At 42.2% G+C, this 25,806-nt stretch overlaps 1 protein-coding gene across 16 annotated transcripts in view; it reads right to left on the reverse strand.

Moving 5' to 3' along the window:
* Positions 1–25,806, reverse strand: part of Mybpc1 (myosin binding protein C1) — an 85,739-nt gene that overhangs the window by 50,317 nt on the left and 9,616 nt on the right. For 9 of the 16 annotated variants that reach the window (XR_013106287.1, XM_076919918.1, XM_076919913.1 and 6 more), the window contains exons 2-8: positions 15,878–15,913; positions 12,544–12,585; positions 5,948–5,986; positions 5,121–5,156; positions 3,396–3,509; positions 1,281–1,429; positions 385–502 (exon numbers count right to left, since the gene is read on the reverse strand). Coding sequence is in view for 15 of the 16 variants with exons in the window: in XM_076919918.1 (XP_076776033.1) it covers positions 385–502; positions 1,281–1,429; positions 3,396–3,509; positions 5,121–5,156; positions 5,948–5,986; positions 12,544–12,585; positions 15,878–15,913 (534 nt within the window). In the remaining variant the exon portion in view is untranslated. The remainder of the gene's footprint in view (positions 1–384; positions 503–1,280; positions 1,430–3,395; positions 3,510–5,120; positions 5,157–5,947; positions 5,987–12,543; positions 12,586–15,877; positions 15,914–25,806) is intronic. The other 7 variants (XM_076919923.1, XM_076919914.1, XM_076919920.1 and 4 more) reach the window with 2 other exon arrangements.

The raw sequence follows: 25,806 nt of genomic DNA on the forward strand, positions 1-25,806 counted from the left end.
GTTTTCTTTGGGCAGTGCACAGAACTCATAGGTGGGGGATTTCTGTTATGTGACATTAGTTACTAGAAGAGAACATCTCTGGCCTGGCATCCTGACATCCTTGTATACACTTATTGCCAAACCTCAGTGGAAAAGGAACCCATGCAACAGATAAAATCATTAGAAAAACAGTATCACCCTTCTCTGGGGAACTGAAGAGGTACTGATGGTAAGAGATAAGTCTGCTTCATTGGGCTTACTAAATACACCACAATCAGAAAAACACAATCTTAAATGCATATTAAATAAAGTAAACCCAAATCTGAGAGCATTACAGAAATCTCTTTCTCATCTCTTCCTACCTTATAAAAAGTCACATTTATCCAGGCAAGATGGCTCTCTTACCATGCACTTCAAGATCAAATGAACAACTGTCAAATTTATCCTTGTAGGTGACCTCACATCTGTAATTTCCAGCATAGTTCTCTTTGGCCTTGATGATCTGCATCTCGAATGTGTATATCTGCAACAAAAAAGCATCCAAACATACTTAGACCGAACTTGATGGCTGAGATAGGTGCTCTCCTACCTTAACAAATTTCTCAGTATTGGTATAAAGATGGGACTATATCCATATCTCAGTTTAGAAGGATGAGTGTGTCTCACAGGTTCTAGACACAGCAAGGCAGTTGCAACAGGGTCTAGACATAAGACTGAAATCTCTCAAAACTAAACTTGTGTCATGTAGCTATTTCCTCCAGGTTGGACCTGATTGTTGCCAGTCTGAATCAGGGTAGCTGGGAATCACCAACATGATCCAATCACAAGATGAAACCTTCTTAACATCTCCTCATGGAGAGAATGGGGAGACTCACAAGGCTCATGAAACACATAAGACTCGCAAGGCCCCTCCCTTCTTTGGTTATCCAAGCAGTAAGCAATTACTGAGGGAGAGGAAATCTGCAGCGGTGTAGCTGTCCGTAATTTGGAAGACTTGGGTGATACGCCTTTTACAAATCATTGCCCATGCCAGGACAAGGCTTTCCATGATGTAACTCCTGATTTTCTCATGATGCCATAGCTAACATCTTGTGCATGCTCCTAGAAATATCCCCAGTGGATTCATTAGTTCACCTAGCTGGACTCGGTTAGATCTCTTCTTTGATGACATTATGTTTGATGTCAATGTCTGATATCTGGTGGTGAATAGAAATATACTCCCTAGGGGGAAAAATCATGCAAGAGCCTGAAATATCTTTCTACCCCGACAGAAGGAATGGGTCAGGGGTTCAGGACCATACCCGAGTTTGCCTCTCGAAGGTCTCCTTCAGCTGCAGGTGCTTCCCAGCTTTGCTGGCCAGATCCATCCATTTCCCCTTGAACCATTTGACAGTGGGCTTCCTAAGAAGATCTTCAGCCTTAACTTTGGCTATAAAGGTGATGTTTGCACCTAGAGAAAGCACAAAGGACTTCATCTGGGATTTAGAAACTGGTTGTTTGTCCTGCTTTCAGTTGAAAGGAGTTGATACTGCTCTGCTCTGTATAGAGTGGGGCTTATGTGTTCATAATGGCATGATGGGGCTCCATGCTTTGTGGCAAGTATCCTTGAAATCTTAGGAAAGTCCATCTGATCTGCTTTAGAAGTTTCAATGTATATATGCATATATATATGCATATATGTATCCATGTATGTCTGTCTCTATAATTTTTACTAATATATAGTATATAAAATAATATATGTACTCATTAATATACACTAATATATATACATACATATATATGTGTGTATATATATACATACATATATATATATATATATATATATATATATATATATAGATGATCTCACTGAGAATTGAACCCTGAAGCCTTGTGTGCACTAGACAACTGCTTTACTACTGAGCCACATCCCCAGAAAATTTTGAATTAGAAAAGAAGGGATGTAGAGATGGATGGAAAGAAATCTTTTTATGTGGATTTGCATTTATGTGGAATAAAAAAAACACAAAAGAAACACACGTCTGTATTAGTCAAGATGATGGGATGCCTGTAATTGCAGGGTTATGAGGTAAATTGATCTCTTTGAAGTGACTTGATGTGACCATGGAATCACTGATTAGGCCCTGGGGACATCAGAAACGCTTGGCCAGTTGCCCAGCATCTCAGTTTCTTACAAGAACATGCAAGGAACCAACATTTCTGCTTGTATACTAGACCTGAGAAAAGAAACTCAGGGGTATAGTTAGTCATGTGCTCATTTGTACGATATCTTATTGATATCCAAGTCTGATTCTGAGCATTAGAATTTGCCAAATTAAAATCCGGGAGTTGCTCAGTTCTCCCCTATCTCCGTGCTCTTGTTTCTTTCTTTCATGGCATGTGGTTATCTGTTTGGTTAACTCCTCCTGTCCATTGATATCTTTAGGCTATAATTTATGTGGATTCACATGGTATACTATCTCCTGATAGTATATCATGTAATGAACATTTCTTTTCTTTCTTTCTTTCTTTCTTTCTTTTTTTTTTTCTTTTTTTTTTTTTTTCTTTTTTTTTTGGTTTTTTGAGACAGGGTTTCTCTGTGTAGTCCTGGCTGTCCTGGAACTCACTCTGTAGACCAGGCTGTCCTGGAACTCAGAAATCTGCCTGCCTCTGCCTCCAAAGTGCTGGGATTAAAGGCGTGCGCCACCACTGCCCGACGTAATGAACATTTCTGAATAAGAATTTCCACATCTGTAACATTTGTCTGTCCAGCTGCCTTAGAGTCACAATGCATAGCTCATTGAGCACATGTGGAGAGCTGTGGGCACCCTAAGTACCTTCTGGAGTGAGTCCTGTCATGGTGACAGCAGACACCAGTCTTCAGAGCTTCAGAGGCAGGCCTTGTTACTTATTCTCATTTTACACAAGAAACTGAGATATAGTGAGACCAAATGCTCTGCCCTACTAGCAAGAAACAGAACCCAATCAAGTTGGCTCTAGGGTCCAGACATGGAGCTCCTGTGTGCTAAGAATTACAATAATAACTATCATCCATCTTCCGGGGTTATAAAAATGCATGGTATAGAACTCAGATGCAATAGACTATTGCTAAATCATAACAAGAAATACTGATACTACAATGGGTGTGGGCCTCAGAAATGTGCTAATCAAAAGACTCCAAATGCAGCAGGCCATATGTTATATAATTATTCCATTTGTATAAAATGAACAGGGTAGGTTTTCCACGGGGTGGGGAGTAGGAGTAAGGAATGGGGGACAGGGCATGGAGTAATGGGATGCTAGATCCCCTGGGGGTAATGAAAATACTTTGGAATGGCATGAATATGATGGATGTTCTCATGGCTACTGACATCTCACATTAAAATGACTTGTTTTGTGATATGTGAAAATGGAGAGGATTCCGGGCCGATACTCACCAACTTTCACCGATCCGGTTTGAGGTTTTTCAACAAACAGGGTGGACAGCTGGGAGTTGGCATTCTGTTTGTCCTGCTCCTCCCCGCCAGCAGGTGACTCACCAAGAGACCATTCTGGAATCCGAAAGGAAGGTAAGGATCATTTCAGGGCCAGGGTCTCCTCAGGCTCACTTACCTGTGTTTGCTGTTCTCCTCCATGCTGAGTGTTGGTCTTGCTCAATAAAGCTAGATAAAATGACAGCATTTCCTTGTCCCCACCAACCACCAGTGGGGAGGGACAGATTCTCACTCTTACAGGGATGGGTCTTCCATGGGCAGACAAAGGAACAATTTTCTAATTCCTGGAATAGTAAAGTTTGGCAGGTAAGTTGTTCGCTGTTCTTGGTATTCTCACTGTTCTCCATTATCTAGACAGAGGCAGTGAAAGACACAGAGCAATTGAGGTGTCACTCCCGATGGCTGACTCTAAGGCCAAATCTATACAGCAGAATCGAAACCAAAGAATGGCTGTCACTTTAAAGGTAAACTGCCCAGTGTAGGTCAGAGAACCAAGCCTGGCTTCCCACTTCTAGGCTCCTTGTTGTGCTCAGTGGGAAATTACATAGAGGTAAGTAAGTTACAGGGTCATGACCTGCAGGTACAGAAGTAAAGAACAGTGGGGTTGCCCTGCAAGGAAGAAAAATACAAAACCACAAACAAGAGAGAGACAGAGAGAGAGAGAGAGAGAGAGAGAGAGAGAGAGAGAGAGAGAGAGAGAGGAGAAACTGGCCAGAGCTTTCCCATAAAGAGAGACAAGCTGAAAGAGAAGCTTGTTTTGTATTTTCTAGTCTGCAAGGAGATACAAAGTTGACTTGGGTCAGCAGTCAATGACCCAATGGGGGAGTGTAGAGGGTAGCAGGGGACTGTGGTGACGTTCTCTCTCGGAGCCCAGCGCAGGCAGAGTTCGGTTGTTGGCACTTGATAACTGGGGGAAGTGCATGGGTCAACAACTCTGTACTTGGTCATGGTTCATGAAAAGAGGGGAAGTGCACATTTAAGCATTTTAGTTTTTGTATGTCAGTCATGCTCAGTGATAAGAATTCTTACCCACAATGAGGTTAAGCCAACTAGCCACTTGATTATGCATTCTTAATTCCTGAGCTAAGGTTAAAGTCGTGCGCTGTGTCTGTGCTGTTAATAGTAACACTGAGTGGTGATCATCTGTGTAAGGGATATGAGGACAAGAATTTGTTTTCCTATGTGCTCACTTCAATATATGTAGTGCCTGAGCCACTGACTGGCTCTTAAGCAGCCATCGATGGGACCAGATTATTAAATGAATGAATGAATGAATGATCTAATAACTTTAGAATCATAGTTACAGCCAATAGTACGCGTTTGAAAATGTTTTAAATGCTATATTTACAATTATAGACAGATGTACATTATAACTTCCCAGAATGGAGACTGATCTCTGGTTATACAGTGTTAAAAAGAGCATTATGATGTATCAAATGCATCTGTGGCATATGTGGCTGGATTCTTGAATGTTGTCCATTATATCATGCAAAGTTAATTGTCTCTCAACACATTAGTTTTCTTACATGGGGAAATGTAATGAAAGGTTGCTGTGAACACTACAAACTGAATAAAACAGGGATAAGAATCAATACAGTCCCAGGAAAGATTCATTAGTGCTAGTATAAGCTTGAGGTCCAGATGCCTTGTTGAGATGTGTTTGCTCACCTGAATCTTTTCTCTCCAGGGCCCGACTACCCAAACCTGAAAGGAAAGCATGATTTGGAGGATGCAGGAGAGGGGAGGAAGGAGGGAAGTGGGTGGCTGCAACCTTCTGGGGCCACCCCTAAACCCTATCTCTTTGTGTTATAGAGATATAGAAGCTATAAGTTGGCTTGAATGGAAAATCAGTAGAATCCCAACTATGAAGGACTCAGTTAAGGATCTGCCCTCTTTAAAAGCAATAATACAATTAAAAATATAAATAAGGGGGTATATAGATTAAAATGGATGATACACATTTCCATCCCTAAAATAACCATATCCAAAATTCCCTCCCTCCCTTCCTTCCTTCCTTCCTTCCTTCCTTCCTTCCTTCCTTTCTCTCTCTCTTTTTCCCTCCCTTCTTCCCCCCTCTTTCCTTCCTTTCTTCCTTTCTTTCTTTCTTTCTTTCTTTCTTTCTTTCTTTCTTTCTTTCTTTCTTTCTTTCCTTCCTTCCTTCCTTCCTTCTTTCTTTCTTTCTTTCTTTCTTTCTTTCTTTCTTTCTTTCTTTCTTTCTGACAGTGTCACCATGTGACCCAGGCTGGTCTTGAACTCACTCTGTAGCCCATGCTAGTCTGGCCTTGTGATCCTCCTGCCTCACTCTCCCCAGTACTGGGATTATGGGTATGCACCACCACACCTGGCTAGACGATCGTTCTTTTCAGGAGTTTTTCCTGGAACTCATCACAAAAGCCAATGGTGATGATTTTCTCTCTTGCTCCCCTGAGTCTTTGCTACTACAGTAGGTCAAAGAATTAATGAAGTTCAAAATTGGGCCAGGGAGTCATCCTAACCTGGAGGCAGGGCACTCGGCGGAGAGGCCTCATCTTCCTCTGAAACAAGAAACAGGAGGAAAAAGTCAAGGAGGAGAGAACTTCATCCAAGTAACCTGGGAAAGAGGAGTCTGGAAAAGAAGAGAGAGACTACACAGAGCATTTCCAACCGCTGAGTGAGCCATAGGAGGCCTCGCACCTGCAGGCAGCCTTGGAGAGCATGGGCAAAAACCAAACCAAACAGAAGGAGAATACAAAGAAGGGTGTGAGAGCTGGATAATTCAGATGAAAACATAGATTTTTTTTTTCAAAAAATGGAACTGTGCCAGAATTTTTATGACTGTAAGTCAGTGGGAAAATGGTGGAGGGGGTTTCCAAGTTTTTTTTACTTCATACATAGCTGAAATCAATGGCAGATGTTATTCATATATCATATTCATTTAGACCCTGACACACAAGCTTTTAGGGACTATTTGAGAGCTTCCTCCCAGTTAACCTCAGAGTTTCCCATCTGTATTTGAGAAGCCAAAATTCAAGTTAATGAATAGAAATTAATCAGTTTTATTAAGTCTAGTGATAACCATATCCATAACTTTACAGCCATTTCCCCCAAGATTATATTGGTACTTCCAATACTACGTGATTCAAAAATTACTCATGCAAATTTATAAATTTCAAAATATGTTGTGTAATACTTAAATGCTCAGAGGCACACTGAAGTGTGCCCCTTCCTGACATACCTGTGTAGTAACATGTAGCTTTACATGTTTAAAGAGGCAGTTGGTAGTACTGGAAACTCTGACCCTTCCTTCCCAAAGCATGCAGGCTAAGGTTTGTATAAATAATACACATTCTACACTTTTCTTTCTTTCTTTTTTTTTGGTTTTTCTCAAAATAGGACCTCAGAGGACCTTAGATGACCTCATACATAGTATACAGAAGATCTACATGCATAGAATATTTCCTACAAAAAGTTTAAAAATTACAGGGAAGGTAGGCTCTTGTGTGATCTACTCAAATATTTACAACAAATACTATTTTAGTGACTTTATATTATTTTCAACCAGGGATAAATCTTACCATTTCTTTAAACAAAAATGTTATAACACAGGCATAGAGACACCCTAGTGTTTATTACTTCAAAACTCAGGAGGAGATTCATCTGAGTATAAACCTTGGGTTTGCTCAGTGGAAGACTTTAGTGATCAGAGAAGGTTGGAAAAAATCTGGGCTGAGTGAGTTTTATTGTGTTGGGGTTTTTTTTTGCATGTTCACTGGCACACATGTCAAAGCCCTTGGTGAGTTCAGGTGTACCAGGAGTGGACATGAGACAATGCACCTCTTAGACTCATTTTCCTTTGGAAGTCTCTTCTCCTGGAATACTCATTAACATTCCCAAAACTGCACACCGAAAGCTACTGCTCAACTCTAAGGAGGGAGCTGGCTTGGAACTCATGAGCCTTAAACTGGAACTCCACCTCCCTTGCCCTCTTGAGAGCTGGGATTACTAGTCCTCATCTCTGTGATGGACCTTGGATGTTGAACATCTGACCTTAAACTCTCGAATGCTGGTCTGGTTGAGTTCAATAGAATTGGGTGAAAAAGAAAACTTTAACTTGTCTTATCTACCACCAAAGGCAAATTCTGTTGCTAGGAAAAAAAAAAACTATGTGAACCTCTTAGGTTCTGTGACATTCAACACCATTTATATGAAAGATAGAATCTTAAAAATTAAAAAAAAAAAAAAAAGACAAAAGAAACAGTGTAATGTGGAAGTCACACTACCTTCCTCGCTCCTTGAAAGTGACCATGATCTTGATGAAAATTCTAAGATCTCCTGTGGGGTTTACTAGAATACAACACACATGAAGACAGAGTCTTCAGGCAGCAGGCTGTGTCCCCTAGCTGCACAGAAGGGCAATTTTACAAAGCAAACTTTGTTTATCTCTACATCATGGAAAAATAGCAGTTGTAGAGTCATGACCATGCTGGCTAACCAACTGAAGTTTCCCAGGAAGAAGTCAGAGGAGAGAGAGGATTCAGCCACACTCACAGCCTAGGATCTCAGTGAGGTGCACATGAGTCCTCTGGGTCATGTGCTGTCAATGTATAAATCCTGCTGTCAATCACAGCCATTCCAGACCCTGGAAGACGTGTTTTCAATCTTTCAGGCTTTGTTGGACATACAATTATTTCTACTAGGCTGTCCTTGAACTCAAAGTGATCTACCTGCCTCTGCCTCCCAAGTATAGGGATTGAAGGTGAGTGTCACAGTGCTGGGCTTCCCGCAGTTGATTTTAAATTACCTGTTAATATAAAAAATAATTTAAGCATTGTAAACCTTTGACAAATGTTGAGGCTCTAGAATGAAGACAGAAGGCATATAAAATATATATATTTATAACAGCAACTAAACATCAACTAAATACTGATATAATGTCCTGTCTGATTTAGGTAAATTCATGAGTGCTTCAAGTAGGGCAGTCATGTCCAGAACCACAACAGCAACAATAAAATATCGGGAGACAGCAACATCAGCTAACATTAATTCATCATATTTAGAGTCATTTGATTAACTTACACTGTTTAGAATATCACATGCCTTTACATTTTGATGCTTACAAAAAATCAGTATTCATCTTATCATAAATATGTGTATTTAATCAGGTTTTTCTCCTTTCAGGCCTATTAGGTCAATGTTATATCTACTAATAGGTGCTTTAGAATTAGAAAATACAACGACGTTAATTTCTTAACAAAGTCCATTACCATGAAGCTATGGCATTGAAACACATGTGAGTAAAAAGCTTTTACTTGTTATTGTAGGTATAAAGAAACCTAAATGAAGAAATGAGTCAATGGTTCTTTACAGAACTGGCACCTGTCAGGAGAGCCGCTGAGAATATCTGCTGAGTCACTTTCTCATGTGCCCGTCACACTCATGCCTGGAGGAGGAGAGACTTCTGCTTAAGCTATGCGAGAGATTGATTTTTGACAACTTATGTGGCAATGCTAATACCTGGGAAAGGCAAAATACATTTTTATTTTCTTTACATCAACTACAAAAAGCAAGCATTTTTTTTTTTTTTTGGAAGAAAAACAAAAGGAGCAGTAGTTATTTTAACCAAGCTTCCTGTTTTATCTATCTATCTATCTATCTATCTATCTATCTATCTATCATACATGTAATATATATATGTGTGTGTGTGTGTGTGTGTGTATGTATGTGTGTGTGTGTGTGTGCACACACACAACCTAAACTAATAGGATACTTTAAAAATTATTTTTGGAGATAGGGTCTTACTTCCTTGGCTGGCCTGGAACTCAGTTTTTCTACTTCAGCCCCTCAAGTGCTAGGTTTATAGGTGTGCACTACTGTGATTAACTCAGAAACTCCTAATATGTTTGAAGAAGTTGGCAGATACAGTTAACACCCCAATTATAAGGTTAATGTCAAGACCAAGCAACTTTCCTTGGCTACAAAAAAAAAAAAAAAAATTTCTCAGAAAACTTTGAAGTTGTCCCAGAATAATTCAGTCAAAAATAATCTTTTAAAATTTTTTTCTTTGTTTTCAGTGTTATCTGTATGAGTGTATGCCTGAACCTTGTGTAGGCGGTGCCAGTAGAGGCCAGAAGAGGATGTCATAGCCCCCTAGGACTGCGATTACAAATGGTTCTGAGATGCCACCTGGTGCCAGTAGTCTAACCTGGATCCTCTTGGAAGACAGTCAGTGTTCTTACCCACTGAGCCATCTCTCCAGGGAAGCACAATATTGTTAATAGTGATAGCTTTAGAGTTTATATATATATATATATATATATATATATATATATATATATTATATTTTCACTCTTGAGAGAACAAAAGGACATAGTAATAAAAGATAACAGGATGCCAGCCAGTGGTGGCGCACGCCTTTAATCCCAGCACTTGGGAGGCAGAGGCAGGTGGATTTCTGAGTTCCAGGATAGCCTGGTTTACAGAGTGAGTTCCAGGACAGCCAGGGCTACTCAGAGAAACCCTGTCTCAAAAACCAAAAAAAAAAAAAAAAAAAAAAAAGATAGCAGGGTAAGTTCAGAACTAATTTCTAGGTGTGACCATATTTATAAGCTTTGAGCAAGTTGTTCTATATTACCCTCACCAACTGGAAGTATGCAGTTTGCACAGCAAGTGAGAAATAGGAATAAAACTTTATCCAAATCACCACTGTTGGATGGTCAGTGGACAAGCCAGTGTGGAAGTTTGATTGTTGATTCACTCTGCAAGTACTAATTGGAAGGTTGTCATGTGAGCTTCTGTGCCAGACGCTGCAGGGAACGGAGATGAGGAGACCAAAGAGGTGTTAAGACATCGTGCCTGACCATCGAAAGGCAACCAGCTGGTTAGGGAAAGGCATCAACCCTTAATACGTGACTAACTGGGGACAATCGTAAACGACAGAGGCAATGGGGTCCAAGAAAAATCAGGAGGAAGAAGGGAGGGTGGGAATGAGCCAGATGGTCAGGGTGAGCTGTCAAAGGACTGAAACCGGAGTTGGAGTTGGATAGTTTAAAAAAAAATTAAAAAGACAAAGCGTAGGAGGAAGTGAGCAGAAGAAGACATGCTAGTTAATGCCGGAGGGAGGTGTGCAGCCCCCAATCCTACTTAGCCTACAGGCTGTTTCTTTCTTAAAGCACATATATTTTTAAAAGATTTATTTATTGTACGTATGTGAATGCACTGTCGTTCTCTACAGACACACCAGAAGAGGGCATCGGATCCCATTACAGATGGTTGTGAGCCACCATGTGGTTGCTGGGAATTCAACTCAGGACTTCTGGAAGAGCAGTCAGTGCTCTTAACCGCTGAGCCATCTCACCAGCCCAAGGTGGTTTCTTTCTTATTGCTCAGTATTTTCTTTAAATCTCCCTTATCCTGGATGCAAATAAGTAGTAGTCAAAGAAGATAGAAAACAAAACCAAACCATTTACCTCAAAACCAAACCATTTACCTAGCATCCTTATTTAAGAGGGAGTATCTTTTTTTTTTTTAAATTTGAAACCAGCTTGCTTACCAAGTATGAAGAGTAACTCTTTAAAAAAAACAAAACTAAAAACAAAGCAGGCAGCCTATGAACTTGGGCACATGACTGTAAGTAGGCATACCTTCAACATCTATCAACATAAGAAGAAGAAGAAAATGCTACAGAATTAAGAGATCCCATCATCTGACCTTATTCTTGTATTATGCTTGTTTTCTGTAAGGAAGTGTCTGGTGACTGGTTGCTTTTAGTTTATAGGAAATTTATTTAAGCATATAAATAGGGAATGGTAAGCTTTGCAGGTTGAGGGTCAAGCCCAGGCTTTGTTTAAACCATGACAACTTGCCTTCTGGCATTACATCATCTGCTCTGTTGGTTCAGCCTTACAGGTCTGTCCAAGCACCTTTCCAAATTTGGAAGCAGAGGTATACTCCATTGGTCTTGTAGAGACTAATATTACAATAACTTCAGCCAGGACGTTCAAATCTCCTTGAACACATATCATGGAAAGATTTCTAGGAGTTTGCACTGTCTGCATTCTGTAAAAAAATAGCCTTGAACTATGGCCACGTAGCCAGGATTAGCATCCGTGGTACTGTCCGTGGGCACTCCTGAAGGTCAGGACGAAGTGCAATGTGCTAACACTCTGAGTTAATTTACAAGAGAGTAAGTTCAAGTTACCTGAAGAAAAGCCAGTATACTGAAAGAAAGGAAGATGTTATTAATGTTTAGAAAACAAATACATAATTAACATGCTTTGAGCTGTGTTCAGGAAAGGAAATAATCTTATTGTAATCAGAAAACAATTATTATAAAATTTAAACTACCTTCCTCATTACTGAAATAAATGTTAATGTAAAAATGAAGATATAAACATATACGGCCATTAATTTCCAAGAAAACTTTTCTCCATGGGAGGCTTTTACTCCTTAGCCTGAAAGAGATGGCCCACAGTGACAGTGACTTCAGCCACAGGAAATCACAGAAATATATGTTAACAATTATTTCTTTTCCAAAACTGCACTATCTCCACAAAGTATGGAACATGGGTCCAAACGACACTGATAAAAGCCGGTTTTTACTTAAGTAAGCAGCTGCATGGTGTCTGCTTAGTGTTGGAAATGTCGGTGTCTAAAACTCAGTGTACCTCCAGAAGTATGTACTCAAGTGTCATGAAGTCTTCACCATGGCTAATGAAACCTGAACTAGTTCACACTGGACTCAAAACCTGGCAAATCTTTTTGAAACATGTGGATAAATCAGCCGATCTTCCCAACAGAAACAAACCAGGATCAAACAGCTTTTCTCCAATGCTCAATAGGACTCAGAAGTCACTAACTCACTAACTCCTGAGCTGGCTTCTCCCTGACTGCTTGTGACATTGTTTTGTGGTGATTTTCCTTTGTCTGGAAACATGTGTGACAGCCACACACCAAAGCACCATTTGGTTAGGCTGATTGGATCTTGCAAACGAGGAACTGGAAACCACACAGATGAAAGCTAATGCAGAGGAAATGGCATGGGTCACATGACTCCTGGAAGGACCCCTTCCTGTTCTGGCCTTGTTGAGTCTAGCTCTCCCTCCCTCCAACTCACCTTTTGCTGGAGCGGTTCCCGCCTCTTTCTCTTTATTTGGTTCTGTGTGGAAAGTACAAGCACATCTTTAAAAGTGTCTTATAGCGCTTGATTGGGTGATGAGTGGAGGGAGAGGGAGAAAAATAAATGATTATGTTAATGATGCTACATACTCATTATGCCGCATATTAATTGGGAGTTTGGGGATTGTAGTTCAGACTCACTCTAACCCTTAAGAAAGCAGTTAATAAATATGATTGTTTTAAATGTCTATACAAAACCATGCAGTACACATTTTGTTAAGATACACTTAACCCAGGGCCAGGTGTGGTGGCACACTCTTTTAATCCCAGCACGCAGAAGTCGGAGGCAGAGGATCTCTGTGAGTTCAAGGACAGTCTGTGAGTTCAAGAAAGTCTGAGAGCTTCAGGAAAGCCAGGGCTACAAAGAGAACCCCTGTCTCAATAAAACAAACCCTCCTATGAAAGAAAGAAAGAAAGAAAGAAAGAGAGAGAGAGAGAGAGAGAGAGAGAGAGAGAGAGAGAGAGAGAGAAAGCATACACACTGACTCTATCAGAACCAATTATATACCAGAGTAGAACTAATTATACTCTGAGGCTCACTTTGTTTTAGAGGTCAGCCAGGGACATTTTAAGGAATGTTCACCCATGAAAGGGTCCCAATACCTTAGCCTCTAGCTGTACAAGGAGATATAAAACGGTTGTAAGATGTCTACAGTTTCAAAAATGTTCTTGTGGGCATGTAGATCTTCTTCTGGATTGGGTTGTATGGCAATAAAAGTGTCATGAGGGCAGTGAGCTCAGATCTGGTTGGTCGATGTCGTCTGCTTTGTATTCCTTTCTGTTCAGAATCACGTTAGTTTAGAGATCAAAAGATAACATGTGTAAAGTAATAATTGTTAGGTCTGGAGGGATGGCTCAGCAGTTAAGAGAACTTGCTGTTCGAACACAAGGGCCTGCGCTTGGATCCCAGCACCTATGTCAGGTAGCTGACATTGCCTGTAACTCTGTCCTGCTACTGGCATCTGCCACACCTAGATCCATGTGCATGAACATTCACACAGATACCCACATACAAATACATACATCTTAAAACATTAAAGTAACATGGCTTCCATGATGAGATGCTTTCTATGCTTTGATTTTTGTTGGTGGTGGTCATGTACATGTGTGCGTGTGTGCGTGCATGTGTGTGTGTGTTTTATTGGGGAGTTGTTTGCAAGGGTGAATGAAGGGTGGATATGAGAGGGGAGGGAGATGAGCGGGATTGCGGTGCATGCTGTGAATCAATTAAAGTTAAAAAAAAAATAAAATAAAATGGTAAAACAAAAAAGCATTAAAGTAACTGTTTCAACCCTAGCTGGTCATGGTGGCACACACTGTAATTCTATGGAACCAAAAAGATCATGAGTTCAAGACTAGCCTGAGATATGGGTGACCCTGTTTCAAACACACAAGCAAAAACCAGACAAAACAAAAACCATTAAATATCATTACAAGCATGAGTTCTTTCCTCCATGCCCTGTCTGTCTGTCTGTCTGTCTGTCTCCATAACTAGTGAGCCAGATTTCAGCTGAGGACTATCTCAGCAGAGTTTGAGGAGAAGCATTTTTATCCATGGTAGCTCAATAGTGTATAATAAATATGAAATATAGCACTATAAAAAGAACATAATTTATAGTGGCCTAGCACAACATCTGACCGGCTGGCAGAAAGGAAAAGCTCGTTTGTCATGGACTCTAGGTTCTCAGTGTGCTCAGGAAAGGCCAAAGTAAGCTTTACATACAAGAAGGAAACAGCACGGAAGAAGAGGGAGATCCTAAGAAGAATGTCACAAGTCTCCAGTAGCTTCAAGATGACATCTGCAAACTGGAGCTTGCCCATTTAACCTCTTAGGGGCACAGAGCCGGTTTACTCATTTGGAAATTCAGCAGTATCCCTTACTGCTTAAGGTTTTCAGTGAGACTGCTGTTTCTAGTTAGACAAAGAGGCTTCTATGAGCATCGGGAGTCTCCAGACTGCCTTCTGAAAACCTATCTCTATAACGGAAAGGCTGCATAATCCTCTCATAAATTTCTAGAAAAAAAAAAAAAAAAGAATAGGTGTGGTCGGGGGAGGGGGGAATAGAAACTGAAACCTTATTCGGTTCTACTTTGACTTGGGCAGAACTCTCATCAGCTGTGGAGCCGTGGCGTCCCACGTCCTGGCGCACACCACACTGCCAACTCGGGTAACCAGCATGCTACACTGACAGGCGAGCATGTCATTGGTTCATTGTTCTGCAGGCTGTGTATTACTTTCAATTTGCCTGCAAACAGACAATACAGGAAACAGCTATTTCTGTTTAGAACTCCATGCTGTGTCTGGTACAGCGAGTCTCAGCTGTCAAGTGTTTGGAAGAGAGCCCTGTATCCTTCTCCAGGGTTAGGATGCCACCAGGAGTTGTGCTTGTGTCTCTTTAAGGAAGAAGGGTGGTGAGAAAGAGGTTGTTGTTGTTATTGTTGTTGTTATGTTTTTGTTTTTCTGTCCGGGCTGGTTGGCTTGTGGGACAATGTAGCCTGGCTGGGTGGCTTGTGGGACAGTGCACGTGATTTTAAATTTCTTTCATCTTGGCAGAAGCAGACAGACCAATGATTCCTGAGGGCTACATTGAACTATTTTTTAACCATCAGCTGGGCTGGCTCATTGTCCCCCTCAGCTCCAGTCTCTACCTTATGCTTTATACATGTAAGAGTCACAGGTCTCCTACATGTAAAGCAGACTTTGTATGTTTCTGGATGCATGTAGCCCCACCAAGAATTTGGCTGGATATTTTAAATTATTTTATTTTTTTCTCCCCAATCTGGTAGGCAAGAGAACACTAATGACTCAATAAATTGGATCCCACATTGTGCTGCGGAGATCCCAAACCTTTCTGGAAACTTCCTTAACAGTTTCTGAAGGTACCCGATGGGAACGTAGACCAAGTTGAGAAACTGCTGAGCTTTGGGCTGAGTTGGGATCCATTTTTCATCATCATAAGAAACATGGGAACTTTGTCTTCTACTAAATCGGGGACAGCTTCATCAATGGCTGGCCTTCACCAATATGAACCGTGAAGGCAGCAACAACTTTTATGTACCCGAAAGGCTTGAAAATGATCCCACAATACATAGGAAGTGCTGTTCAAATTGGGTTAATACACTGTGGATTATTTTTGTTATCAACTGACCACACCTGTCATCATTCTCATTAGAAAGTAGGTTAAAGCTCACAGCATCCACGGAGACCAAATCATGCTGGGATGGACTTCAGCATCTGCAGCTCAAATACACGAGGCGATGGCTTTAACTTACCTTCTGGGGGAGGGGCTGGGGCGGACACTTCATTTTCTAGAAATGAAAAGAATGATGGAAGTGTTAGGCTCACTTCTCATAAGTAAGGGGACTGCACCCAGGCTGCCATCTTCCTGTGCTGGCTGACGGAGGATCAGCCATAGCGTTAGGTGGCCCAGGCACACTGCCTTGCGGTGTGCAGTGGGAGCTGAGGACCCAAACAGCCTGATATAGGTGGGGTAGTGTGATTCCAGAGACAGCAGAGGTGAGATGAAGATGCAGATGATGCTTGCTGCTTAGTTATTCATCCAAGACCTGAAGAGATGGTACACGCCTGTAATCCTAGCCCTTCCCAGGTAGAGGCAGAAGTGGAGCGCATTGTCATCTTGGTCTATCCCAAGTTCCAGGACACCCAGGGCTGTCTAAAAATTTTGAGACAGATCTCAAAATGTGACAACACACAAAACCTCATCTAGGCAAGTGCAGACTGGGTATTTAATATTGCTAAACTTGTTGCCCCGGTCTGGAAAAATGTCCATGGCACAGATTTGATATTAGAGAGCTGCTGTCAGGACAAAATGAGACCCAGCAAGTGGCAAACACATACTGTGGAGCTTTAAGTGAAGTCCCTTTAACAGGTTCCCTTACTGACTGACCTAGGTCTCTGTTTATATCATAGCCGTGTAGCTTGGTTTTCTTGAGGGGACTCCTCACAGGGGCCATCTCTGATTCTTTTGCTAGCTTTTGGGACCCTTTTTCTAATACTGGGTTGCCCCATCCAGCCTTAATATAAGGGGAGCCACCTACTCTTACTGCAACTTGATATGCCTTGGCTGGTTGATATCCATGAGAGGCCTGCTCATTTCTCAAAAAAGAAGGAGAAGAAGAAAGAGGAAGAGACAGAAGAGGAGGAAGAGGAGGAAAAGGAGGAGGAGGAAGAAGAAGAGGAGGAGGAAGAGAAGGAGGAGGAGAAGGAGGAAGAGGAGGAAGAAGAAGAAGAGGAGGAGGAGAAGGAAGAAGAGGAGGAGAAGGAGGAAGAGGAGGAGGAGGAAGAGGAGGAGGAAGAAGAGGAAGAGGAAGAGGAGGAGGAAGAAGAGGAGGAGGAAGAAGAGGAGGAGGAAGAAGAGGAGGAAGAAGAGGAGGAGGAGAAGGAGGAAGAGGAGGAGGAGGAAGAAGAAGAGGAGGAGGAGGAGGAAGAGGAGGAGGAAGAGGAGGAAGAGGATGAGGAAGAAAAGGAGGAGGAGGAGGAAGAGGAGGAGGAAGAAAAGGAGGAGGAAGAGGAGGGGGAGGAGGAGGAGGAAGAGGAGGAAGAGGATGAGGAAGAAAAGGAGGAGGAAGAGGAGGAAGAGGATGAGGAAGAAAAGGAGGAGGAAGAGGAGGGGGAGGAGGAGGAGGAAGAGGATGAGGAAGAAAAGGAGGAGGAGGAGGAAGAGGAGGAGGAAGAAAAGGAGGAGGAGGAGGAAGAGGAGGAGGAAGAGGAGGAGGAAGAAAAGGAGGAGGAAGAGGAGGGGGAGGAGGAGGAGGAAGAGGATGAGGAAGAAAAGGAGGAGGAGGAGGAAGAGGAGGAGGAAGAAAAGGAGGAGGAGGAGGAAGAGGAGGAGGAAGAAAAGGAGGAGGAAGAGGAGGGGGAGGAGGAGGAGGAAGAGGAGGAAGTAAGGAAGGAGGAAGGAAGAGAAGTAGTGGAATGGGGGACGGTAAAGAGAAGAACTGGGAAAAGAGGAGAGAGGGGAAACTGCCTTGTAGTGATGGAGGGAGGAGACAGACAGAGAGGGGGGACTGGGGGAGATTTCCTTATAACAACAGGAACAACAAAAAGACACAAAGGTGCTCCAGTAAGGTCTTTTTTCACAAGGGTGATTTCTGAAAGGCCCCCAGTCCTCTGATTCTCTAGCTTTTCATTCATTGCAAGGCAAAGCTATGGTCTCTGGGGAACAGAATTAACCGCCCCCCATGCTGATTTCATTAAGGAAAAATGCCTGGACTTCGACCTACACTTACAGACCAGTTCCAAAGCTCAGGGTTGGAGATTTTACATGTGACTTTGTGTATTCGGTGTGCAAAGTGTGGAGTGGTACAGCCATGCAGTCTAGTAAGGAACCTTTCCTTAGAGCACACCCCAGGGTGTAAGGGCATACAGATGTCCCTGTGGGCTTCCTATAGGCACCCAGAACTGGGTGTTATTGGCTCTGTGTGAGCAAACCAGATGCCTTAATTCCAAAACAGGAAGAGACTATTAATGAAAGCAAGCTCCTTTAAAAGTGTTTCCCTACTTGATCATTAAATAAAACCCAAAGATAAGAAAGTTGTATTTCAGGCAGATAATGGGAAGCCAGGAGCTTTCTGTTTGTCCGTGTCTAAGATGCTGCACATTTGCATAATTGTGAGAATGCACAGGACATTAGCATACTCAGGATGGAATGAGCTTAGACAAATGAGTGGATTATGCCATGGCAGAAATCAGAAAATGAGAAATGCAGGGATGTGGAGTGTAACAATGTCTTTTTATAAAAACATATTTTGTACCCTAATACAAGCTTCAATTTGTCTACTTACTCATCTGATTTTTTTTTCTCAAGTATTCTGGTGATAACTATTTTACTATTTATTAATGAGGGAGAAGATAGATAGATAGATGGATAGATAGATAGATAGATAGATAGATGAATGGTTAGCTAGACAGACAGACAGACAGACAGACAGATGGGTCAGTGGATGGATGGATGGATGGATGGATGGATGGATGGATGGATGGGTGGATGATTGGTTGGTTAGATACATAGATATCAAAGGAGAAAAAGTATATAACCTTACATGCAAGCCTGACATGTATATAACATGGCAGGATGTGAGGTCACTCACAGACAGAGTTAAGCACTTAAGTCCCTTTAGATGCCATCGACAAGAATGCTTTCATGTCTTCCCTGCATCATGGAAAGTATCATTAATGCTGTTGCCCACTAGAAGAAGAACGCCTCAGCCTTTTTATTTTCAGAGATCTGAGTGAGGAAATCAGAATCTAGTACTGACAGCTTGGCTCTGGGTGAGTTGTTGAGGCGTACGGATAGGTATCAGAGTACCAGTGTGAGAAGCCAGTTTCTCTGACAAACTATCTTTTGGTCTGAGCCATGGCTGCACCATGCCCAAGGACCTCTTCCTGGCTCTTTCTGCAGACAGTACTCTGTCTCCTGATCCTTCCTCCCCACAGTTGCAAAAGCTGTTTATTGCACTCCTGTGTTCCATCCCACTACTCCGTCTGCAAAGATCTCTTACACACTGGGTTAGGTCTGCCCTCTCTGGGTTAGCATTCAAACCATTGTTGCACTCTCTTGCCTTCTCCCCCCCCCCCCCCATTATGCTACCTCAGCCATTCTCTTCTGGCTGTATTCTCAGTCCATCCTCTGACCTTCCTGCCACTGAGGGTCATTGTCTTGTTCTTTTCTCCATTGGGCCTTTCCTCTGTGACTACATCACATAGAGCTAAATGAGAGCCTGACTTTGGACCTACCCTACCCCACCGGTACACTTGCCCGGCTTGGTCCATCTTTATGGCTTCTTTTAAGGCACTCTGGGCTGTGACCTTCTTCTCTTCCCTATCTCCAGCATTCTGTAGCCACATCATAATATACTACTTATCAACAATGATTTAATTAATTTCCAGCAGTCTCAGTATACTTGTATCCCCTCCTCCCCTAATTAAATATTGACAGGGATGCTATTATTATTATTATTATTATTATTATTATTATTATTATTATTATTTAACCTCACTGGCATCTTGTTGTATTGTTGAAAACACATCTAATGTATAGTAAACTAAGTAACAAGAGAATGAAGAAAGACTTCATGGGTAGTTGTAGACACGCTATCAGGCTGAATCAGGCTCTCAGCTTTGTTGTTCAGACAAGATCTTACTACATAGCTCTGGCTAGCATCAAGCTTTTTGTGGAGCCCAGGCTAGTCTAGAACACATTGCAAACCTTCTGCCTCAGCCTTAGAAGTGCTGGGATGCCTGGCAGTGGTGGCACATGCCTTTAATCCCAGCACTTGGGAGGCAGAGGCAGGTGGATTTCTGAGTTTGAGGCCAGCCTGGTCTACAGAGTGAGTTCCAGGACAGCCAAGGCTATACAGAGAAACCTTGTCTCGAAAAACAAAACAAAACAAACAAACAAACAAAAAGTGCTGGGACTTCAAGCTTGCATGACCACACACGGCACAAGGCATATTTCCTAAGAACAGCTATAGGGTTTTTGTTCATTTGTTTTGCTTTGCTTTTTTTTTTTTTTTATCCAAGTGGTGCCTTGGGTGATTTCTCACCAAATAAATTAGGATCATTTTGGATGCTGAAAGTTGTAAACATGTCCTGAATATAAATTGTCCATCTCCGTTGTGTCTGAAGGACCCACGCACTATGTGGCAGGCCAAACTAGAAAAGCACAATGAAGATTTAAGAGCTTTGACTCAACCAAGGCCTGAAGTCTGGGAGACACGGTCTTAACAGGCAGCTGTAACTGGTTGTCCAAGCTGCAGAATCACAGGCCAGTGATGCTAAGACATTGGCATGGAAATGAAAGTTTTTGCTTCCTTAGAAAGAAAATTTGCCCTCTGAAGACCACAAAGAGCCCATTACTTTGCAGTCAACACAAAAACAACAACAACTTACCGACACCTGTTGCAGTTAGGACTAACTTAAATTGACAGTTTTAACTCTAGTAAGTTATTGCCTGCAATTATCCCCTTTCTGGTCGGGAACTGAAACCCTGATAGGCCACACAGCTCTGTGCCTCCTAAAGCAGGGGTTCTCAACCTGTGGGGTCGCAACTCCTTTGGGGGTTGAACGACTCTTGAACAGGAGTCACCTAAGACCATGGGAGAACATAGATATTTACATTACCACCCATAACAGTAACAAAGTCACAGTTACGGAGCAGCAATAAAAATCATTTTATGGTTGGGGGTCACCACAATATGAGGAACTGGATTAAAGGGTTGCAGCCTTAGGAAGGCTGAGAACCACTCCTCCAGAGGGAAGCTAGGGTCCATACCTTCACTCCCCTCAGGCTGGCCTGAGAGCCCACGCTCTGCGGCAGGCCCGTGCCTCCTTTCTCGGATGCTCTGAAGGAGGCAGAGGAAATGAGCTGACAGACTTTCCAGTATTGTTACTTCACTTTTCCCTCAGATCACCTTCAAGGTCACATGACCCCTTATGCTGCCCCACCTTCAAGAGCGTCCCTCAATTTCCTTGTTAGGAATCGGAACTAACAACAAAGCCTCCTCCTCAGGGTGGTCGGCAGGAAGGAAAGGGTTAAATAGACGCATCATGGCTTCCTGGTTTTTTCTTAATGATTATTTTTACTTGGCCACACCTGAACAGGAAACATATATCTACACATGCCACTAGTTAAGGATTTGACTCATTTTCAGGACCAGGGATGTCCCAGTGTTAAAATGTGTGCGGAACTGGGGTGGAGGCTGAGGAGGCAGCCAGGAGTGGGGCAGATGTGCTGGCCGCATCCACCCTAACTGTAGTGAGTATAATTCACTGCTAGCATTGCAGTCCACAAGTTAGAGAAGCAGATCAGTCATCAACCAGTCGTCGTCAATTGTGCCTAAACAAAATGGATAGTGGGGGGGGGGGGAGAAAAAAATTCCTGTCATTTCCAGGTCATTGGCACGAGTTTGTGTAACTTGGAGATAATAGGTGACCAGAAATGGTGCTAGTCAAGCAGGCTTGGCTCAGAAAATGGACCATTCCCAAAATTTCAGCACCCCCATGGAATGTCCTTTAATATTACCTATATTGCTGCTTGTATGTCTCTCTATCTCATGTCTTTGTCTTGGACAGATCCTGTCATGCTCAGCCTTGCCACTAAAATCATTTGCATGCACCCCACATTCATTGGCTGCTTCTATGGCAGCCACTCATTTATAGCAATATCCCTCATAGCCCCACTGAGAATGGGGTAGGGGGGAGTAGCCATTATGAATCTGGCTTACAAAACTGGCTGAGAGAGGAGGCCCCTGTGTCTAAGGAACTCAGGTAAACAAATGGTTGGCAGTATTGGTTCTGTTGCCGCCCCTCACTCTGCCCTCTTACAATACCAGGGACTCACGGCTTCCATGGACCCTAGAGAGACTGCTGTTTGCACAGGATCTGATCAAACCACAGACTGAGAGGGGAGATCAGGGGCCAAGTTCAAAATTCTGCATTTCTCGCAGGCTTGTGGGCACTGCTGGTGCTGCCGCTCCACAGCCTACACGTTGAGCACCATGGCAGCTCAAATCCTAAAGGTCCCCTATTCGACTTCCATTTCATAGATGGTTGTAAATGCTAAAGGGTTTACAGTAGCCGAGGGCCTTTCTTCCCTCTTTGGTCACAAGCTTCTTAAGGACAAGACCCATCTACTTTTCCTTTCCAAGTTCCACACAGCAGGTGCTCTGTAAATATAGCTGACTGGCAGGCTGTTTCTACCCACACAAAAGCCCCTTCTCCTCCCTGCCAAGAAATCAAGAACTGTCCCCTGGTGCTTTCTTCAGCTGCATTACCCACAGGGAACGCTATGTCTCCCATTGCTGTCCTGCTGCTGGCTGAGGCTACCAGGCACCCGCCCAAATCCATCTTTTAGATTTCATCTTAACTGTCAACACATGTCTTGCATTTCTTAACAAGGGCAGGAGAGCAATCGCGGCTAGGGTATTGGCTCTCAGGAACAGTGCACCCCTTTCCTTTCTAAGGAATCTGTCCCCCTTTAAAATCTGGGCTGAAAAGGCAACTAGAACCAAGAAAAAAAAACCTGTCCTACCAATTTTTAGGCAAATACCCCTCACACAGGTGTGAGGTAATAGCCAAGAGGTACCTCCTTTGGTAAACTCTCCGTATCTTAAACAGGCAAATAGATATTGACAAAGCAAGATGCTACTACACTTCTGCCTACTTGAAAGCCAAAAGAACTGAGCCTGAGCTCTGTGGACCAGCTGGCTAAGGCTGGTTCCCTCTCTGAACGCATCCATTAGCAGAAGGAGGAGGAAGAGGATAAAAGAAGAAAGGAAAATAAAATAACCAGAGAGAGCCCAGATATCTTAGTGGAAAACATACAATTGAGGGAGCTTCTGAAACAGCAATGAAGCTAGCTTCTGTCTTCCTAGACCCGACCGCCCGAGCGGGTAGCCTTTGATCTTTTCTAATTCACAGCAGGCTTTCCCTTCCTCTGCAAGGCTGAAATGCTTTCAGATGCTTGATCTATTTATGGTGGATTTTTCCTATGATCACCTACTGTAAAAAGCACAGGTATGCCACCAATGGCAGGCCTGCACAGCTTGTGCCCAGGCATTCTAATTGACGGGCACTGGTGGCAGGCATGAGACAACCTCACACATGGCCTTCAGCTGCTGAAGAAAAACTGGGAACTAGGGACTCCATAAATGGTGTGACTCTCTCCGGTGGAAGCCATGTCCACTTCCAATGCCAAGGGTTCTGTGGTCAGTAACTTAGGAGGGGGAGGGGAAAGCTTAACTCTTAGATGACATTAACCTGTCTGCATATATGTGTCTGTCCACTAAAATGGCACAATTCAGTTTTCTCTTTTTCATAGGCTCACTGCCTGTCACCAAGCTGTCATACTAGTTTTACTTAATAAAACTATTATTACATTATTATATTTCATATTGTCATATATTTAAATAATATACTGTCATTAAAAATATTTTGTAGATCCTTACATATAATCTCATTTAAGCTGTCATGCTATGTTTACATAATAAATATTATTACATTATTATAATTTATATTATTATATATTTAAGCAATACACTATCATTAAAAATATTCTGTAGGCCCTTAGGTATAATTTTGTTTCATTTTTTATATTATGGAGGGCATAATTAATTACACCACATGAATTAACATTCATGAGCATAGAGTCAGATAAGAGTTATCATTGAATGCTATGTCTTTTGTGGTTTACATTCTGTCACCTATGGAGGAAGCTTTTGAAAAACGAATCTTCTAAAGCCATCCTTTGGTAATGCGACCCTGAGGAGAAAATGATATGGTTTATTTATCTGTGAGGCAGAGTCAATATAGACCGACATAGATTTGAAATTCTCCTGTATCCATCTCTTCAGTGCTTAGATTACAAGAGTGGGCCACCACAGTCAGATTTAATTATTATTTATATTGTTAAAACACACTTGGGGTGTGTGTGTGTGTGTGTGTGTGTGTGTGTGGTGTGCACATGTACCGCAGTCTGCATGTGGAGGTCAGAGGACAGCAATTGGTTCTCTCCTTCCACTGCACGGGCCCCAGGTATAAATCTCAGGTCCTCAGGTTCAAGCCAGTGCCTTGCTTGATGAGCCATCTTGCTGACCTCTATTTCTTATTTTCAAGGTAGTATTCTGAGTTCAAAATGAAATGTGTGACAATGTTATATATTGTAAACATCAATCACGTTGACTTTACCCAACCCACTGTTATAGAGGTCACTTTTGGTAACATAGCAAATTCTCTTTCTTTTTCCATTAAAGAGGCAATGGGCATTGCATGTGTTCCCTGTGCTGATGGTGGACTCTGGCACTATGTACTCCTTCCACTTGGGCCAAATACCCGGACAACAGCACACTGGAAGGAAATAGCCTCCATGTACAACATGGTTTGCATGGAGACATTCACCTAGGGAAATATCGGCTGTATTAATTACTGTCATCAAAAACTTAACAAACATTTGATTTATAATAATAGTTCTCAAATATGGGCTGGGTATGAATCCTGAGCCCAGAAGACTCTTTTAGAGAGTCTAGAATCTCAACATTACTTCTGTAATTTTAAGATCTAATTTACATCTTTTGTTCACATTCTCACGGGTAAATTATGTTTTCCAAAGGACATACTGCATGTAATGACCTCAGCATTCTGACAGTGAGAATGCATGCTTATATATATTAATGTTTGAAACATCTTTTGATTTTTAATTTCCTCTAAAGTAATAATCAGAAACTGGTCAGTGCCTTCAATAACTGAGAGTGCCTGAAATGCTACTCACTTCCAAGGTTGAGGAGGGACCATCGCCTCAGTCTTAGCAACATAGCAAGGTCCTGTTCTAAAAGCATAAGGAAATACATATATGAATATGTGTTTTTGTTTGTTTGTTTTGTTTTGTTTTGTTTTTTTGAGACAGGGTTTCTCTGTGTAGCCCTGACTGTCCTGGAACTCACTCTGTAGACCAGGCTGGCCTCAAACTCAGAAATCTGCCTGCCTCTGCCTCCCAAGTGCTGGGATTAAAGGCATGCACCACCACCGCCTCGCAGGTAAGGCCTTTTAAATGTGCATAAATTCACAATATATACTTCAATTGCAGCTATGAAGATAAAAGTGTTAAGCTGCTCTTACAGAGGACCCAGGTTCAATTCTTAGCACACACGATGCTCACAACTATATGTAGTTCCAGAGGATCCGACACTGTCTTCTGGCACTGCATGTGTGTGGTGCACAGATGAAAATGCAGGCAAAATACCCATACACATAAATTAAACAACGAACAATCTTTTTTTTTTTAATGTGGCCAAATATGGTGGCACATGTCATCTCAGTACTCAGGAGGCAGAGGCAGGTGGATCCCTGTGAGTTCAAGGCCAGCCTGGTCTACAGAGTGATTTCCAGGACAGTCAATGCTACATAGTAAGACCCTGTTTAAAAACTTGGTTCTCCTCCTCCTCTTCCTCCTCCTTTTTTTGTGAGGTCTCAAAATTGGGAGGGTGGATCTGGGAGGACTGGAAATGAATGTGATGGGGCATATTATGTGAAATTCCCAAATAATCAATAAAAATATATTGGAAAACAAAGCAAAACTGTAAAATGACTTTGGAGGTAGCAACCTGTTTTCCTATGGGCACAATGGCAGAGACAATATCATTCAATATTGTTTCTTCCATCATATTCCTTTCATCTACCTTATTCA

Source organism: Arvicanthis niloticus, chromosome 22, assembly GCF_011762505.2.
Source record: "Arvicanthis niloticus isolate mArvNil1 chromosome 22, mArvNil1.pat.X, whole genome shotgun sequence".
Lineage (NCBI taxonomy): Eukaryota > Metazoa > Chordata > Mammalia > Rodentia > Muridae > Arvicanthis > Arvicanthis niloticus.